The sequence below is a fragment of the Nannospalax galili genome, unplaced genomic scaffold, assembly GCF_000622305.1.
Source record: "Nannospalax galili isolate Female #2095 unplaced genomic scaffold, S.galili_v1.0 scaffold54, whole genome shotgun sequence".
In the NCBI taxonomy this organism is placed as follows: domain Eukaryota; kingdom Metazoa; phylum Chordata; class Mammalia; order Rodentia; family Spalacidae; genus Nannospalax; species Nannospalax galili.
In genome coordinates this window covers 14,502,573-14,519,967 of record NW_008341028.1, presented here as the reverse complement: position 1 = coordinate 14,519,967, position 17,395 = coordinate 14,502,573, and the positions used below count along the sequence as shown (strand labels likewise).

At 51.3% G+C, this 17,395-nt stretch overlaps 1 protein-coding gene and 1 long non-coding RNA gene across 5 annotated transcripts in view; one reads left to right on the top strand and one right to left on the bottom strand.

Annotated features, from left to right (window-relative positions):
* Window positions 1–17,389, top strand: part of Stra6 (stimulated by retinoic acid 6) — a 30,724-nt gene extending 13,335 nt beyond the window's left edge. For all 4 annotated transcript variants that reach the window (XM_008836485.1, XM_008836484.2, XM_008836483.1 and 1 more), the window contains exons 3-18: window positions 1,223–1,289; window positions 1,592–1,677; window positions 2,710–2,849; window positions 3,356–3,522; window positions 4,963–5,091; window positions 8,224–8,291; window positions 8,476–8,555; window positions 8,782–8,843; window positions 10,281–10,443; window positions 12,377–12,452; window positions 13,520–13,653; window positions 14,681–14,798; window positions 14,876–14,977; window positions 15,842–16,005; window positions 16,401–16,556; window positions 17,150–17,389. In XM_008836485.1, the coding sequence (XP_008834707.1) occupies window positions 1,223–1,289; window positions 1,592–1,677; window positions 2,710–2,849; window positions 3,356–3,522; window positions 4,963–5,091; window positions 8,224–8,291; window positions 8,476–8,555; window positions 8,782–8,843; window positions 10,281–10,443; window positions 12,377–12,452; window positions 13,520–13,653; window positions 14,681–14,798; window positions 14,876–14,977; window positions 15,842–16,005; window positions 16,401–16,556; window positions 17,150–17,319 (1,882 nt within the window). In that variant the 3' untranslated portion in view covers window positions 17,320–17,389. The remainder of the gene's footprint in view (window positions 1–1,222; window positions 1,290–1,591; window positions 1,678–2,709; window positions 2,850–3,355; window positions 3,523–4,962; window positions 5,092–8,223; window positions 8,292–8,475; window positions 8,556–8,781; window positions 8,844–10,280; window positions 10,444–12,376; window positions 12,453–13,519; window positions 13,654–14,680; window positions 14,799–14,875; window positions 14,978–15,841; window positions 16,006–16,400; window positions 16,557–17,149) is intronic.
* Window positions 12,962–17,395, bottom strand: part of LOC115070925 — a 5,973-nt gene continuing 1,539 nt past the window's right edge. The window contains exons 2-3 of the long non-coding RNA XR_003850037.1: window positions 14,952–15,082; window positions 12,962–13,050 (exon numbers count right to left, since the gene is read on the bottom strand). This is a non-coding gene — a long non-coding RNA (uncharacterized LOC115070925). The remainder of the gene's footprint in view (window positions 13,051–14,951; window positions 15,083–17,395) is intronic.

The following is a 17,395-nucleotide window of genomic DNA, read 5'->3' as shown; positions in this document are numbered from 1 at the left end:
ATACTCTAACACCTACGAGGAAATCTCTGGTAAATAAATCTCTTTCCATGTTTGGGACAGTCTTTTCTTTTTTTTTTTTTTTTTTTTCCCTACTGCTCTCGCTCTGGGATTCCCTGAATGAAAGCAGACAGAGGGAGGAGAGGGTCCCAGGGTTCTGTACTCCTCTTGGCTTATCTTTTCTGTGCAGCAGGCAGGCGCCCAAGAGGTTGGCCTAACCTCCTGGCAGGGAGAACCCAGAGGCCACACAGGCTCCTTTCAACACACCCTTCCCCGCTACCCCACTCCCATCTCCCACTTCTCCGTCTCACACCCCACACCCCAGTTCTTCCAAGTCTTGTCTGTACTGGAGGGTTCTCTCTCTGGCTCCCAGACCCATGCTGGGTAAGTTGAAGGTATACCTGAGCCCAGGCATTCAGCCTGCCTGCTCACCCAGCTCTAGTCCCAAGCTCGGGGTTCCTGCCTGACCCACTTTTTCTGCCACATGACCCAGCCATGGGAGTTGAGGCTTTAGTGGTCTTCACTGAACTCTTTATTCCCACTGCTGGCTTCCTTCTGTGCTTAGCTACCTTGAGAGCAGGACCTCTGCCAGGCCCTAGGGAGCCTTTTTGCAAATTAGGAAAAAGAACACTTCATTTAGGTGTGTTTAGCTCAGCAGGCACAGGACATGGTGAACAGTGTGGCCTGGATTTCTGACCATATGTGTTTCCTTGGCTAAATGTCTTTGTGCAGTGTACAACCTGTTTAGTTGTACATGAAAGCTTTTAATGAGATGGAATGGGAAAAGAGGGGAACCAGGAAAGATCCTTCTAGGCCCAGATCAATCAGACACTGAGAGGTAGAAGGCAAATCAGACGGGACTAAATGCTTGAATGCTTGATCACTTGATGCAGGTGATGTGTTCAATCTTTGTTCTGAGAAGGGGTCTGTGAGGCTAGGATCAGTCAGGGAGTCTTCCTGGAGGTGGACACATGACTAGGGCCTTGGAGGATAGGCATTGTCTGGATGAGCAGGAATAGCTGTTCAGACCAAGCCGGCACACTGTGTCTTTCAAGAGCCTCCAATCTGTAGCCCTATAGTTCCAGATCATGGCATAGAGCTGGCATATCACAGGGGACTGGGGATCCAGACTGACTCTTAGAAGCAGAACTGGGCAGGCTGGTGAGGCCTCTTCTGTGGGGACAACCTCAAGCTACCCCTGGACTATCCCTCATTTGTTCCACAGGGTGGAGCCCCCCTGCCAACCCAGTGCACCACCTGCCCTGCACCATGCCTGCCTGGCCTCCTTGTCAGTAAGTCCAGCCTGCCTTGCCACCTGCTGCCAGCCCAGACAGAGGGACTCATGTTCCTATCTGGGCTAGTGCTGAGGACCTGGTACCCCTAGGAAAGAATATCTTGGTGTTCTCCGCACATGCTGCCCAAATCAGAGGTGCTAGCCAATCCCACACTCTGTGACCTTTCGGTCAATCCCCAGGATTCTACCCAAGCATGTACTATTGGGTGAGGGGCATTCTGAGGTGGGTGGAGACAGTCATGAGACTCAGACCTCTGAGAGGCCTGGCACCCTAAGCCCTCTTTTTTACTCTCCCTCCAGCTCCTCGTGTTGCTGCTGCTGGCCTTACTAGTGAGGCGTCGCAGGCTCTGGCCAGGCTGTGGTCACCATAGGCCTGGACTGCCCAGGTTGGTGCTGGGCCCTGAGAAGCTCTACTTGAGGCCCAGCTGACAAGGCTACTCTGGGAGGGTGGGTGACTTGTTAGATGCCTTAAAGCCAGCTCTAACTTCAGGGATATGTTACCTCTCTCAGTCTAGAGCCCTTCCCACCCAGGTCTCCTGGCTTAGGCAGGTATGGCAGAGGTGGGAGGGGCTGCTTGGTCCACTTGCTCAGGTGTCCAGGATATGAGAGCGAAGGAACTCCATGGAAACCCAGGTTCTTGTAGGCAGTCCTTAGTATTGGACTGGTCATCACCCCCTGTGCTGTCTCAGCCACTTCCCCTAACAGCATTCCCAATCCTGATTTATGAGGGACTGACCTCTAGCCCCTATGGCTGGAACTTTCTCTTCCTGTCTCTGGCTTTATAACTCCAGACAGTGGAGCGGGTGTCATCCTGAGGACACAGGATTGGGCCAGCTGGAGAAGCAAAGTTTGGGAGAGGTGGCAGGTACAAGTCCCAGGTGACTGAGGACTCCTGTGCTGCTTTCTTGGGATCATCCTGAGGTTCTGACTGGTGCAGGGAGGAGCCTGCTCTGCCGGGCAACAGAATGAAGTGGGAAGGGGCTCTTGGAGCACCAGAACAAGCTGGAATAGAGCAGCAGAGGGGGCCAAATAGCAAAGTCCCAAGCTTGGGACTGCTGTGCCCGATGTCTGCCCTCTGCCCTGGGCCACGCCCAGCCCAGGGCGGTGGCCGTTGCACAAGGATGTTATGACTTGCTGTGCTCTCTGAAGGTTTGCCAGTCCAGACAGACAGATCTTTTCACATGGAGGCGGCTATTTCCTGGAGCTCCCTTGGTGGGCAGAGGGAGCAACCAAGGGCTTGTTCCCACCCGCCCTGACCCTTTGCCCCAGGGCCCAGAGCAGGGCTGGTGTGAAACCCTCTGCAAACAGGCAGGGGATGAATGACTACTGAAGAGGCCTCATTCTCCCCTCTGGGCCGTGGAAGGAGCATACTGTGGAGGGACTAGGCACTTCCCCTGAATTCTATCTGTTTATGGCAGCCCTGTGGATTTCTTGACTGGGGATCGACCCTGGGCAGTGCCCACTGCTGTCTTCATGGTTCTCTTCAGCTCCTTATGCCTGTTGCTCCCTGAAAAGGACCCGCTGCCTTTCCTGAGCTTTACCTCAGCATCCAGCCCAGGTATTGGTACAAGGAGATCCAGGGGCTTGTCCAATGGGACTGGGCAGGGTGGAGTCCTGGAATAGTAAGCTTGGCTGGGGGAAGTGATGGTAACAGGAACAGCTGTCAGTAGGGGGCATGCTGCCCGCAGAATGACCTCTTTAGATCAGCAGTCTCTACAAAGGGTGGAGTATATATTAATAGTGCTAGTTTACAGTTGGGGGAACTAAGGGTCAGAGAAGAAAGCAAACTTAGTTTATTGAGTGCTTACTTAGGTACTGTGCTAAGCACTTCTCATTTTGCCCCTGCTAACATACTATGATTCTTTCCATTTTACAGATAGGGAAATGGAGACATCAAGGGGTAACTTGGCTGAGATCACAGAGCTGGTGTTTGAACCCAGGGATCTTGCCCACTGAAGCAGCTGAGGGGCTCGGCAGATGGAGACAGGAGAGGGGCCTGGTTGGGGTCAACCCAGGCTCTGTGTCTGTCTGTCCATAGTGTCTCTCTCTTGTTTTACCTTCCAGGACCCTGGAAGTTACTGGCCTTGCTCTACTACCCTGCCCTCTACTACCCTCTGGCTGCTTGTGCTACGGCAGGGCACCAAGCTGCATACTTGCTGGGCACCGTGCTATCTTGGACTCACTTTGGCATTCAGGTCTGGCAGAGGGCAGAGTGTCTCCAGGACCCCAAGGTAACCCTGACTCACAGTGGCCCAGGGCAGAGGGGTGCACTTGCCTGGTTCTTTTCATTTCTGTTCACACTCTGAGCTTCCCTGCTTTCTTCTACTATTTGTGGGATCTCATGTCTTTAAACCTGTGCCTTTGCCAAACTTGGCTGCTCTGCAGATGAGGCCTGAGGCAGGCATCTGGACCTTGCCCTCAGCAGCTTCCAGCCTAGGGGGGCAGAGTGGAGGACAGCAAAGCCTATAGTCCCCTTCTCTGATTTCCCAGCCTTCCTTTGGGCAGGAAGAACAGATGGAGTAAAGTGCTGAGTGGGGGAATAGTCTGAGGGTTGAAGGAGAATTTGAGACCCTTAGAACCAGCTTCACTGGCTACTGGCTGAGACTGTGAAGCTTCACAGTTTAGACCCAAAGAGCAGTGGGATATTGACTTTGGAGTCAGACAATCGTAGTTAAAATCCTGCTTTACCACTTCATTCATTCACTCACTGCTTAGTTCATTCATTCATTCATTCAGAATCCTGCTTTACCACTTTATTCATTCAAGAAACATTTTCAAGCCCTGGAATATACCTGTGAACAAGATAAAAAAAAAAAAGTCTCTGGCCTCCTAAGAGCTCTCATTTCAGGAGAAGCACAATAAAAAAGCAAGGTGATGCCAGGTGGCATTAAGTGCTCTGAGGAAACAGTATCACCTGTCTGAACCTCAGTTTCCCCACCTGTCAATGGAATTGGTAGCACAACCCTCCAAGGGTAGGTGAAGATTTGGAAGTTTCTTTGAAGTCAAGCATGATGGAGCCCACCTGTAATCTCAGCACATGGGAGACTGAATCAAGGGGATCATGAGTTTGAGGCAACTTTAGGCTATGTAGCTAGACCCTGTCTCAAAACAGAAAACAAACAAAACACCCAAATACAAAAAACTTAGAAAATTCTTTGAGAGGTGCCTTGGATTTTGTTTGCCACTTAGAACTTGATACACACTAAGTTCTCAGGAAAAACGCATGGAGTTGAGTAGCAAATGAATGAATTCAGAAAGTGCCAACCCAGGAAGGCTTGACCTGGGATGTGGGGTACATCCTTCTCTGATGCCAAGGCAGTAAACTGTGCTGAAATTAGGCTTTTGTCCAGTTTTCAGTGGCATGTATCCTAACGTGCTTAGAAGCATAGAAAACTAGAAAGTTGGTGTCTGGTTTCAGGCCTCATTGAGCCCCTGGGAGTCTAGGAGAAGATTGTGCCATCTTCTTTTGGTTCTGCCTAGGCCCTTAGGGGCCTGGGAGAGGGGTGAGGACACAAGACCAGGAGGTGGGTATGTTCCTGAAGGGTAGCCTGGGGGCCTAAAACCAGGCAGCTTCCCATGGCACCTGGGCCATCCCCAGGGCACTGTGTGAGGTAGAAAGGGCAGTAGATTCTGGAAAGGAGGTAGGCCTGATTGAGTGTCTGTCTGTCTAGATCTACAAGTACTACTCCGTGCTGGCCTCCCTGCCCCTGCTCCTGGGCCTTGGATTCCTGAGTCTTTGGTACCCGGTGCAGCTGGTACAGAGCATCCGTCATCAGACAGGAGCAGCCTCCAAGATAAAGGTGTGGACCAGAATTGCTCAGACACTGGCCTCTGTGTTTCTGCAGCCCCTGTCCATAGCTGTGCTTGGTGTAGGGTCTAGCACACAATATATACCCTGAAAAAAATTTAATATATTTAATTTTTGAAACTTCAATACTTCTTCTGTTTGTTGCTTGTTTTAGACAGGGTCTCCCTGTAGCCCCAGCTAGCCTGGAACTTGCTACGTAGACTAGACTGGCTTCAATCACACAGAGATCTGCCTGCCTCTGCCTCCCAAGTACTGGCATTGAAGATGTATGCCACCACACCCAGCTACCACTTCTTTTTTAATATATAATTTACAATTTTTATATGAGTATTTTGACTACAGAGTATATAGTATGAGTATTTTGACTACATGTATGTAAGTGCACTTGTGTTGTGCAATGCCCATGAAGGCCAGAAGAAGGTGCTAGATCTCCTGGAACTGAAGTTGCATACTGTTCTTAGCAGCCATGTGGGTGCTGAGAACAGAACCCAGGTTCTTTTCAAGAGCAGCCAGTGCTCTTAGCTGTTGAGTCATCTCTCCAGCTCCATCTTAACATTAAAAAAAAATTACATTTAGCTATTTATTTACAGCTGTGTGTGTGTGTGTGTGTGTTTGTGTATGTGTGTGTGCACATGTATGCCATGGCACTCCTGGAGGTCAGAGGACAACTTGTGGGAGATACTTCTCCTTTCATCATGTGGGTCCTGGGAATTAAAATCAGTTCTTGAGACTTAGTGGCAAGGGCCTTTACCCACTAAGCCATCTTGACAGTCCTAGAAAACATTTTTTTTCAGGGTGACTATTTTGTGTCATCCTCCATCCCCAGAGACTGGACCAGACCCCTGAGTTTCCCACAGGGTACCCAGGGCACTGTGCTGTGTGCACAGTGGGGATTCAGCAAAGCAGAACTAGATCCAGGGACTTAAGCTCCATCTTTGAAACCCTTACAGCTGTAGCAATGAGTTAGCCCAGAGCCCCGGGATGCCATAGAGTTCTGTAGATGTTGGGCTGGTCCAGGAAGCTCATCTTGAACTGACCCAAGGAGGGTTGCTGCTGGATGATATTAGATGGGGGGACCTGGTGGAAGGGGCTTCCTGGAAAAGGCAGGCTTCAATGGGGGCCTAAAGGACAGGAGGAGATGGAGCCTGAGAAGTAAAGAACAGGCAGGTACAGGAAAGAGTGGGGGCAAAGGGTAGGGGAGAGAGGTTGTGATGTTCAAGTCTATGCTTGTGCCCAGGGCAGGCCAGAGCACATCAGAGATACTCAACAAGGCTGGGGTTGTTGCTCCATTGGTAGAGTGCTTGCCCATCATGTATAACACATTAGATTCAATCCCCAGCACCAAATAAACTGGGTATGGTAGAATATCTCACTCCCAACACTTGAGAGGTAGATGCAAGAGGATTAGAAGTTCAAGGCTAGCCTACGATAACATGAAACATTGTCTCAAAAATAAAACGAATATCCCAGCACTTGGGAGGCAGAGGCAGGTGGATCTCTGTGAGTTCAAGGCCAGCCTAGTCTACATAGTGAGTTCCAGGATAGCTGGGGCTACAGGGAGACCCTGTCTCAAAAAGACCAAAAAGATAAAAAAAATTTAAAAAAGTAAATAAAATGAAATAATAAAATAAGATACTTAGCAAGTATTGCTGAATTGTTTGGAGGAATGGATGATAGATGGATACATCATGGCAAGACAGCATTTAGCAGCCTTTTAAGTCCTTCCCACATGTCAGGCCTTGGCTGGGTGCTGGAGCCTCAGAGCCCACTGACCTGACTTCCTGCAGAAACTGCCTTGTGGCTGGGAGAAGAGGGCCACAGCAAACCCAGACAGTGCCCCATGGAGCCTGCGGCTGTGGGCATATATGTTTAAGGGGTCACGATACCTCCTGGGAGTGGGAAAGACAAGAAACATGCCCCAGGGCCCCAGGGAAGAGACTGAGGGCCCAGGTGTGGCAGGTGAGGCACAGGCTGAAGGGGAAGAGCAAGCAGGGAAGAGGTAGATGGGGTGCCAGCTGCTGATTTAGGACATGTGACTGAGGAGCTAGGTCCCCTGGGGTGATATTCTTTTTAAGTCACAGCTCAGCAGAGGGGCCTCTCTAGTGAGATAGAAGCCAGAGGCCAGACACTGAGCCAAGGAGGGGTGGAGGGGGAGGGGAGGGGAGGCCTGTGGGCTCAGTTCCAGGGCCTTTCTGGTCCCAGAAGTTTCCTGGTTGCTGATCTATACACAGCAGGGTTGTAAGTGCTTGCTGCTTTTGCCCAGCTCATGCTCACATTCCCAAGAAACTCATTCCCTCCCTAAGTTCACAGCTGACTGGGAAGAAGGAAGCATCCGTCCTCCTCCACAGTGGCCCAGAGGCATGTGCCTGGAGACTCCAACTCCCAGGCCTTCCTCTTTCTTATCTCTCTTTCCATGGCAAGCCTGGCCTCTAAGTCTTCAAAAAAGTAAAATCGTTTTTGGGCTTTAGTCAGAGAGATTTAAGCCACAAGGACCCAGTCAAACTTTGAGCTGGCCCACTCTTACTCTGGGTCCCCAAGTTGCCATGGCAACAGGTGACCATTGCCTATGCTCTCCCATGCATTCAAGGATAGAGGCTCACCCCACCTTCCCATGGGTCTCTGCCACTATGCAGGCAGCTTAAGCCTAGAATGTGGCTTAGTTAAATCCTTTTACCCTGTGAGCTCCCTGCAGTGAGTAGTAGCCAAGGGAGAAACCTGGGGGATGTGCCCTACCTAGACTGGCTAGACTGGCACCATCCTGTGTCCTGGCAGCAAATGTGCCTATAAGACCCAGGCTCCTCTGGGTTCCAGTCCTAGTTAGAAGAGGCCAGAGAGCCAGGAGGGAAGCAGCGATGAGATCTGAGTCAAGCAGGGATCTTTTGAAGAACTTAACAGTGTTGCCGTCTCTTTGACAGGCCATTGACTGGTCTTTATTTGTAGGGAAGGTAGTTTTCCAGGGTGTGGACCTTGTCCCCATAGGTCATAAGTTAGCCTCCTCACACTCTACCACACTGTCCTACTCAGGAGGTTTTACAGAAATTGCTTGGTGTCCATTCAGTGTCCCCAACCAGGGCCCCAGGAGGCTGGTGGCAGGTGTCATGGACTCCAACATTTGTCTTTACAGGGGCTGAAGACCAGCTACTCTGAGGAGTATCTGAGGAACCTCCTCTGTGGGAAGAGGCCGGACAGTCGGTAAGGTCTAGGCACACCTCAGCAGGGGGGAGGTTGGGGCTGTGTGTGTGATGGTGCAGGAGCCTGGGGTTGGGTGAGTAGTGCATAGGAGGCTGGACTAGGAAAAATGAGGGGTGACTTTACTTGGATGTAGCTTTGGGGAAGGGCCTCTCCTGAGACTCCACCCACCTGGATCTGTCTGCAGCACCTGCCCTGACTCCAAGCATGGCCTTCTGTCCAGGGCCTGGGCCCGCTTCCAACACTTCATCTACACTCCACAGCCAGGTACGTGGTCCTATGGAGGCTAAGGCCCACACTTTTGTCTAGAGAAGCTTCTGGGAAGAGCCTGCTCCTTCCCCAGAACCCTCACCATTGGCAGGGACCACTGCCAGCCCTGGACAAGGAATGCCCCGGCCTGGTCTGGAGGTCCAGAATCCAGGGTGCCCTGGGAGCAATGCGGCTGGAGACTGGGTGGCACCTTTCTCCACATGCCTTCTTCTGGAAACCACAGGATTCCGTCTGCCCTTGAAGTTGGTGATTTCAGCCACCCTGACAGGAACAGCTACTTACCAGGTGTGTCTGGCAGCCTTCCGTGTCCTCTGCCCCTGAACCCCTGCCCTCAGCCCCCAAGTCCAAGACAGCTCAGCCTCTCTAGATGCACCCCCCTCACCCTATCAGCTGCTTGGGATCTTTTGTGAATACTAACCCACCCAGTGGAAGGGATACTGGCCTCTAGTGGGCTCATAGAGTGACTTACAAGTTTCAAAGTCACAAAACATGGATTTAAATTCTGCCTCCATTGTTTACGTCCTAAGTAAACTTGGCTAAGTTATTCTACCTTTCTGAACCTATTAGCTCATCTGCAAAATAGAAGAAATAAAATAATTTTTCTATGTAGATAGTTGGGAGGATTTGGTGAGTTTCCATGTTTCATAATTACTATTACTTTCAACATTATCCTCAAAAACAAACAAATATAAAACCAAGGGCTGGGAATGAAGTCCAGTTGGTAGCATACCCGCCTAGCATACATGAAACCCTAGGCTTCATCCCCACATGGTGCATAGATCTACATGTGCCTGTAATCCCAGCCAGCTTTTCTCTCCATTTTACAACTGGATAAATTGAGACTCAGAAAATTTGACTTGGCCAAGTTCCTATAGCTAATATCATAGGACAGACAAAATTTAAATCTAGGTCTGTCTAGCTTTAATGTTCATTTGCTTTCTCCAACATGGAAGAGTTGGAATTTTTTCAATATTTTTCCTCTCTCCATGTATGTTTGTGCATCTCTGCAGGTTCCTGTGTGTATAAGTACATGTGTGTGGAGGTCAGAGGTCGACCTTGGGTGCCATTCCTTAGTTATCATCCACCTTATCTTTTGAGGCAGGATCTCTCACTGGCCTGGAACTCACCAAGCAGGCTAGGCTGTCTGGCCAGCGAGCCTCAGGGACTCACCTTCCAATGTTGGGATTACAAACACAGGCCACTATCCCTGGTTTTTCACACCAGTCCTGAGAGATTGGATTAGGTACTCATGCCTGTGCAGCAGGTCCTTTCCTGACTGAACTATCATCCCAGCACAAAAGTTGGAACTCTTTATATTTTGAAGTTTAGATAGATATGTAGATAGGTAGACGGATGATAGACTCATGATAGACTGATTGATGATAAATAGATGATAGATGACAGGTAGACGGTGGATAGATACTTGATAGATGATACATAGATAGATGCTAGGCAGATAAAGCTGTAACTATGCAGTTGTGCTATGTGAAGCCTTATCTTTTAGCTGAGCTAAAGTTACATCTATGTTTGCATGTGGGAGTCTTGTTCTCAGGGGCATTTAGAATACCCTGGCAGGTGATGGGCATATGGCTGCAGCTGACTGGCACATTGCCAGGTCACTTGGACATCTCCCCTGCTAGACTAGGAAATGCTTCTTCAGGGTGGCAGGTCCTGGCATGCACACAGCTGGTCCCTGGAATCCTCACACTGGGACTTTTCCAGGTGGCCCTGCTGCTGCTGGTGACTGTGGTACCCACTGTGCAGAAGGTGAGGGCAGGGATCAACACGGATGTCTCCTACCTGCTGGCCGGCTTTGGGATCGTGCTCTCTGAGGACAGGCAGGAAGTAGTGGAGCTGGTGAAGCACCATCTATGGACAGTGGAAGGTGAGGTTACTGGGCATCCCTGATAGCCACAGTGAGGACGGGAGATAGGCTACTGGAACTGTCTGTGGCCTGTCACATATGCATGGGATGCCCTTGGGTATGCGCTTTTCTGCTTTGGGCCTTCACTGCTTCATCTCTGAGTGGGGGCAGCTGGAGCTTCCGGTTCCACATTTCAGAGCTGGAAGGACTGCACCTCTGCAGCCCCTGATTTTTGTTAACTTCTAGATATCTTCCTCTCCCCCAGCCCCAATGTCTTTGACCAGCTCTTTAGCTGTAGTGGCAAAAAAGCAAGGAGCAGGCAGTTTACATGATGGTGGCTGGGTTTTATGGGTAATCCTCATGCCATGAGTTGTGGCCTGGCAGCATACCTGCTTTCTCTCCCCAGTCCCTCTTTACCTGGCTCATTTCCCCTTTCCTGTCTCTCATGAAAAGCGCCTCAAGCTGTGGAACAACACCATCAGCCCCTCCCCACCTTCCCCAGCATTCCTGTGGGGGAGATTGAGCAGTGCCCTCACATGACATGTGGGGAGGGACTGGCCTCAGTTTGTAAAGCAGGGCACAGTGGAATGTAGGTCTCCTGAAGTTCAGACTGGGGTTCCCTCTACCACCTTGACACAAAGTCTGATGGTCAGGACTCATGGGACCTGCACTCTTGGCCCATTTGAGGTCCCCTTGTTGATATGGAAACCCTGGCTTCTGGGGAAAAACACTTAGGCTACAACCATTGCAGATGGAGGTATGGATGCTTTGCATATTTTCCTGACCCTTAACACCATCCTCATCCCACAGATCATGGAATGGCAGCAGTGTAGGGTAGAGAGGGGGATGTGTTCAGAAGTGTGGGCTGTGTCAAGCCCTCACTGACCAATCACTTTAATTAATTTTTTATGAGTATGAGTGTTTTGCCTGTATGTATGAAAGTATACCCATGCATGCAAGCCTACAGAGGCCAGAAGAGGGTATTGGATCCCCTGGGACCAAACCCAGGTCCTCTGGAAGAGCAGCCAGTGCTCTTAACCACTGAGCCATCTCTCCAGGCCTCCAGGCCCATTTTTAAAATATTTATTTTTATTTTATGTGTATGAGTGTTTTGCCTTCATGTATGTTAAGTGCACCTGTTTTGTGCAATACCCACAGAGGCCAGAAGAGAGTGCTGGATTCCCTGTAACTGGAGTTCTGGACAGTTGTTAGCTGCCATGTGGGTGCTGGGAACCTAACTCAGGTCCTCTGCAAGAGCAGCCAGCCAGTGCTCTTAACTGCTGACCATCTCTCCAGCCCCCTGAAAATTTCCTTCAGGGGACTTGTGGGCTTGCTGTGAGAGTCAAGAGTGAGGCTGACTGGGATGTAGGTCCAAAGCATGTTAGCTGCATCCATGATATTGTATGTGTTCATAGCACACCATCTACAATCTCAGCTGCTGTGGACCCAGCTGTCTCAGTGTCTATGGTCAAGGTTGGGAGTGAGAGAGCTGAGAAGAGGGACACCACCCAGAGGAGATGGGTAGCAGTGACCAGCTCCTTCATCATGATGGGATCAGGGCACAACTCTCTGTTGCCTGAACAAAGCCAAGTGCAGATGGGCTTACAGTCAGGGTCATACTTGGGGGTGGGCTACAGTGTATGACCACCAGAACAAGTCTCTCCTGAGGGCTACATGGGCAGGAAGCAGGGGAGTTGCAGGTGGATGCCAGGTGGGAATCCTGCAAGTAGAAAACTAAGGTGAGGACCAGGTCTGTGGCTCAAAGCTGGCCTGTCCTTTTCTTGGCTATCATATGTTACCAGGCAGGATGGGGCTGTGAAGGATGTTGGCTCATGCTGGACCTGAGAACTTGGATTGGGGCCCAGTGATCACTCCTTAGAGTGGGGAGTGGGGGTCTGAGGCTCTGGGAGACCCTCCAGCCTCTGCCCTCTCCCTGGTTCCCTTTCCCTTCCAGTGTGCTACATCTCGGCTCTGGTATTGTCTTGTTCACTCACCTTCCTGCTCCTGATCCGCTCACTGAGGACACACAGGTCAGTGGCAGCCCCGGTACTTGTAGTTCTGATGTGGGACAGGAATCCTAGTCCTGAGGGCTTAGTAGACCCTGAGTCAGGAGGGCCTGGACAACAGCCCTGGGCTAGAGGAGAGGCCTCTGTAGGCCAAGCTGTCACAGAGTCCCCTAGGTTGGCTGTGGGTGGTGGGTGGAGAAGGTGGGGCTGGCCTGCCAGGGGCATGTCTGTCTGGTTTTGGGAAGAGGTCCGTGAGTGTAACACAGGGCATGACTCATTGCTAGGGAGTTTGCCTGTGAGACAGGGCCCTAGGAGGGCTAGAGCAGATAGGAAGCTGGCATTCCATTGGGAGTTGAAGAAGAGGCTGGAGCTGAGAGATGAAGCATGCCACAGGCAGGAGGAAACACAGGAATAAGAGCAGAGAGGTAGATGAGCCAGACATGGGAGGAGGGCAAGCAGGTGGCCTGGAGGGTGGAGGGGCATTGGAGGGGTTGTTCGGAACATTAAGTAGTGCAGAGAACTGGTCCACTTACTATGGGCATTTGCTAGGTCTCAGAGAGTCTATCCAGGGTCTGAGTCCGCTTGCTCTGGCATTCAAGGCCCTCCTGCCTTGCCTTCCTCCCTGGTGGCAACCGAAACTACATGTCAATTCTGTTCTTTATGTTGTTTCCCACTTCTCTGACTTGGTTCAGGTTGAACCCTTTGCCTAGGTTTTTCTTCATTCACTTTAAAAAAAAATATTTTATTTACTATTTTTATTTTACGTGTATGAGTGTATTGCCTGCATGTATGTGAGTGCACCCATGTCGTGCAATGCCGCGGAGGTCAGAAGAGGGCTTCGGATTCCCCTGGAACTGGAGTTAAGGACGGCTCCAGCCCCTTCATTCACTTTTAAGACAGCGCAGACCTCACCTCTTCCAGGGAGATCCCCCAGATTGAGTTAGTGACCTCCCTTAGGATTATAAAGTCCTGGGCTTCCCTGTCGATAGCCCTGGGCTGCAATTAGGAGTCTGGCCAGACTAGCCTGGTGGTACAGTTCAAGGTGAGGCATTTGCTCCCTGAGGTCCCTGCCTTCCTTGTTCTTACCCCAGGGCCAATCTTCAAGCACTGCACCGAGGGGCTGCCCTGAACCTGGGTCCCCCACTTCAGAGTACTCATCCCTCCCGTCAGGCCATAGTCAGCTGGATGAGCTTCAGTGCATACCAGACGGCCTTCACCTGCCTTGGTGAGCCCCCTGGCCATGTCCCCAGAGCTGGGCCTCAGTGGGAGGGAAGGGTACTCCGTAAGAGTTTACCTAGGCTGGGCAGGCACTGTGGCAAGAGCTGTGGGAGGGACCCACCTGCCTCCCCTGCCCTCAGGAAGCCTGCTTGGGATAGGGGTGCAGGAACCCCCAGAAAGGGGAGCCCTTTACATGAACATCTGCTTGGGTGTTTGTGGGCAGGGTAGATCCAGATTTGGAGGTTGCAAGTTCAAGGTGGTATATGCCTGCTCCTGTAAGGGAGGGCTGGGCACACTGAACTGCCTCAAGGTGACCAGGTTCCCCTTATGGGGGATGCAAGCAGGGTTTCATGGACATTTGAGTGCTCTACGGAGGTGTTGTTGCTTGAGAGAGTCAAGCTAGGAGACCCTCAAGGACCCTCCCAACATGTGTCCTTGAGTTCTCCCCTTAGATACTGCAGTGCACAGCACATCTGAGCTATAAGGGGCTATGCCTCTCCTACAAGTTCAATGACTGGGCTTCACTCTTCAGATCTCCCATTCTCACCCCTGGGGGAGGAGGGAAGGTGATGAAGGGATGGAGGAAGTAGTAGGAAACAGTTGTGATACTTATCTTGGTCAACTTTAGACCTCTTAAACTCTTCTGAACACATCTCATGTGATGGCCTGACCTGGTGGTTTTCAAAGACACTTTCAGCACCTATCAGGTGCTAAACTCTGACTCACAGGCACGTAACCACCATGTAAAATGTGGTTTATGACCAAGAACTCAAGATCAAGTTGGGGCAATAATACTCATTCTGAGACCACTGGATCCTTACAACAGTCCTTCGAGGTAGGGACTATTATGACCATTTTACAAAAGAAGATACTGAGGCTCAGAGAGGTAATGTAACTAGCTCAAGGTGGCATAGCCAGGCAATGCCATGGTGTGGAAGTGGTATGGGAGCCTTTGGCTTCCTAAAGTGGAGGAGTGAGCCAACTTCCACAGAACCCAGTCAGCATCTGGCCTCTTGACCTTCCTGCCATTGCAGGACTTCTAGCACAGCAAGTCATCTTCTTCCTGGGGACAACAGCCCTGGCCTTCCTCGTGTTTGTGCCTGTGTTCCATGGCAGAAACCTCCTACTCCTCCGATTTCTGGAGTCCACATGGTGAGTGAGACAAAGAGTGAGGGCTCTGGGATGTTCTAAAGGACCCACCAACAGTAACCCACTCCATCTGTATGCAGGCCCTTTTGGCTGACTTTGGCCCTGGCTGTGATCCTGCAGAATATAGCAGCCCACTGGGTCTTCCTGGAGACTCACCATGGATACCCAGAGCTGACCAACCGGTAAGGTGACCTCTGGGCTTGTGGCTCCCTCAGGCCCCAGCCTCTTCTTTCAGGGTCTTTCTCTGTAGCTTTCTTCCTCTACTGCTTTCTCTCCCAATACTCTGTCTGGAAGTCCAGGAGATATAAAAGAGACAGTGGCTCAGTCTACTCTAAAATGCCTTCTTCCATGCCTATCACATGGCCAGAATTCTTCCCAGGAAAATTTGGTTTGGGGCGCTGGGAACCCACAGCCTTGCAAACCCAGGGCTGGGCATATGTTAGACACACTACCATTGAGCTGTTGCCCTAGCCCCTCCCAAGAGCCTTTTTTGCTTTGGGGATCAATGCTGCTCTTCCCCCCACCCCAAGCTCCTCATTTTGTACCAAGGCTGTGGGAGAATCCTGGCCCCAGGATGAACTTGGAGTGGTAGACAGGGGACCCAGAGGAGGGAAGTGGGGACACCAGGGTCAGAGAGATATAGGTAGAGGGCTGAGGAGATGGCTAAGTTGGTAAGGTACTTGCCACCCAACCATGAAGATATGAGTTTGATCAATCCCTAGAATCCACATAAAAACACATAGAACACACTTCTAATCTCTGAACTGGGGAAGTGGTGACTAGAGGATTCCTGGGTCTTGCTGCCCAGCTAGTCTTGCCAAATCAGTGAACTCCAGGTTAAGTCAGAGACTCTGTCTCAAAAAATAGAGAATGATAGAGGAAGATACTTGTTGCTGAACTCTGGCTTCCCTGGGCTATATAAAAGCACGCTCAACAAAAGGCAGGCACTCCATAAAGACAGTATCTGTGGATATGGAACTGTGACACTGGCCTGGCACAGGGCTCTGGAGAAGGCCCTCCTCAGCCTTTTTCCTTCCCACCCCCAGGCGTGTGCTCTGCACAGCCACCTTTCTTCTCTTCCCCATCAACATGCTGGTGGGCGCTGTGGTGGCTGTCTGGAGGGTGCTCCTCTACTCCCTCTACAACACTGCTCATCTGGGCCAGATGGACCTCAGCCTGTTGCCACAAAGAGCCACCACCCTAGACCCAGGTAAGGTCACTCGGCAGAGGCTGGGAACTGAGCTGTCAAGCTGCCCCACCCTGACCTCAAAGCTGATCTGTGCAGGTAGGCCCCTGTGCCTCTGTGCAGTGGGTATATTAATGTTCCAAGGCTCTGCGGTGTGAGGCATGTGTACACAGTATCTGTGCCCTGCATTGTGGAGGCTCTGAAGGTGTGTGCAATGTGTGTGCTAAGTGCTGCTGGGGCTCCATGGTGTAGGGCAGGTGTGTGCAGCTGGGTGGGTATGGTATATTCTAGCAAGTGTGCAAGTGCCTGCATGCACTGTGTGTGCCTCATGTCCAGTATATGCACATGCTCTGTGTCCGAGAACCTCTAGTCTGCCGTTGCCCCCTCCTGCCTCAGCATTTTGTCAACACCCACCCCAGGCTACCACACATACCGAAACTTCCTGAGGATTGAGTCCAGCCAGTCCCATCCAGCAGTTACAGCCTTCTGCATCCTGCTCCTTCAAGTGCCGAGCCCCAGGCCCCAACCCCCACTGGCCCCCCAGGACAGCCTCAGACCATCAGAAGAAGAAGAAGGTGCTCCTCCACCCTGGGTGGGGAATTTAGACTCCCAGCTTCTTCCAGGAAGGAGTCACAGGAGGCCCCTTAAAGCATAGCAAAGCCAAGAAAATTCCCTCTTCCTCTCTCCTTTGACTTTCTGTCATTGCTCCTCCTGATCTGGTCTCAGGATAATTTGTTTTCCATAATAAGAACTTGCAGGCACACACACACATACACACACACACACACACACACACACACACACACACACACTCAAGCGGACACAAAGAATGGAATGGCTGTCTTGCTAAGGGGCTCTGTCATATGCCTCCAAAGGCTACTCTTCCCTGGCTTCCTCCACCAGTAAAATATTTCTTCCCTTTGCCCAGGAGGGGAGGCTTACTAGACCAGCCCCAACCTTGTGCTGGCCTGGTGGCCTCTAGTTCTTCACAGACCTCATCCCCTCCCCCTCTGCCACCAGCAGGGTGACATGTTTTTACAGCCCTATCTTCTCCCATTCCTGAACTGGTAGTTGGAGCCCAGACTATTCATGGGCTTTTCAGACTTCTTACTCAGTTTGGGACCTCTAAAGGCTTGGCTGGGACTCACAGAAGGTCTCTCCCTCTCAGGGATGCAGTTACTACAGACCAAGGACCTGATGGCCAAGGGAGCAGGGCCCAAAAGCAGCCAGAGCAGGGCCCGCTGGGGTTTGGCCTACACTCTGCTGCACAACCCAGCCCTTCAGGCCTTCCGGAAGGCAGCCTTGACCCGTGCCCGGACCAATGGCGCTCAGTCCTGAGGGTGAGGACAGCCACACTACCCTACTCTTGTGTGCTAAGGCACATTCCTGCTTAGCGTTCCCCCACCCCCACCCC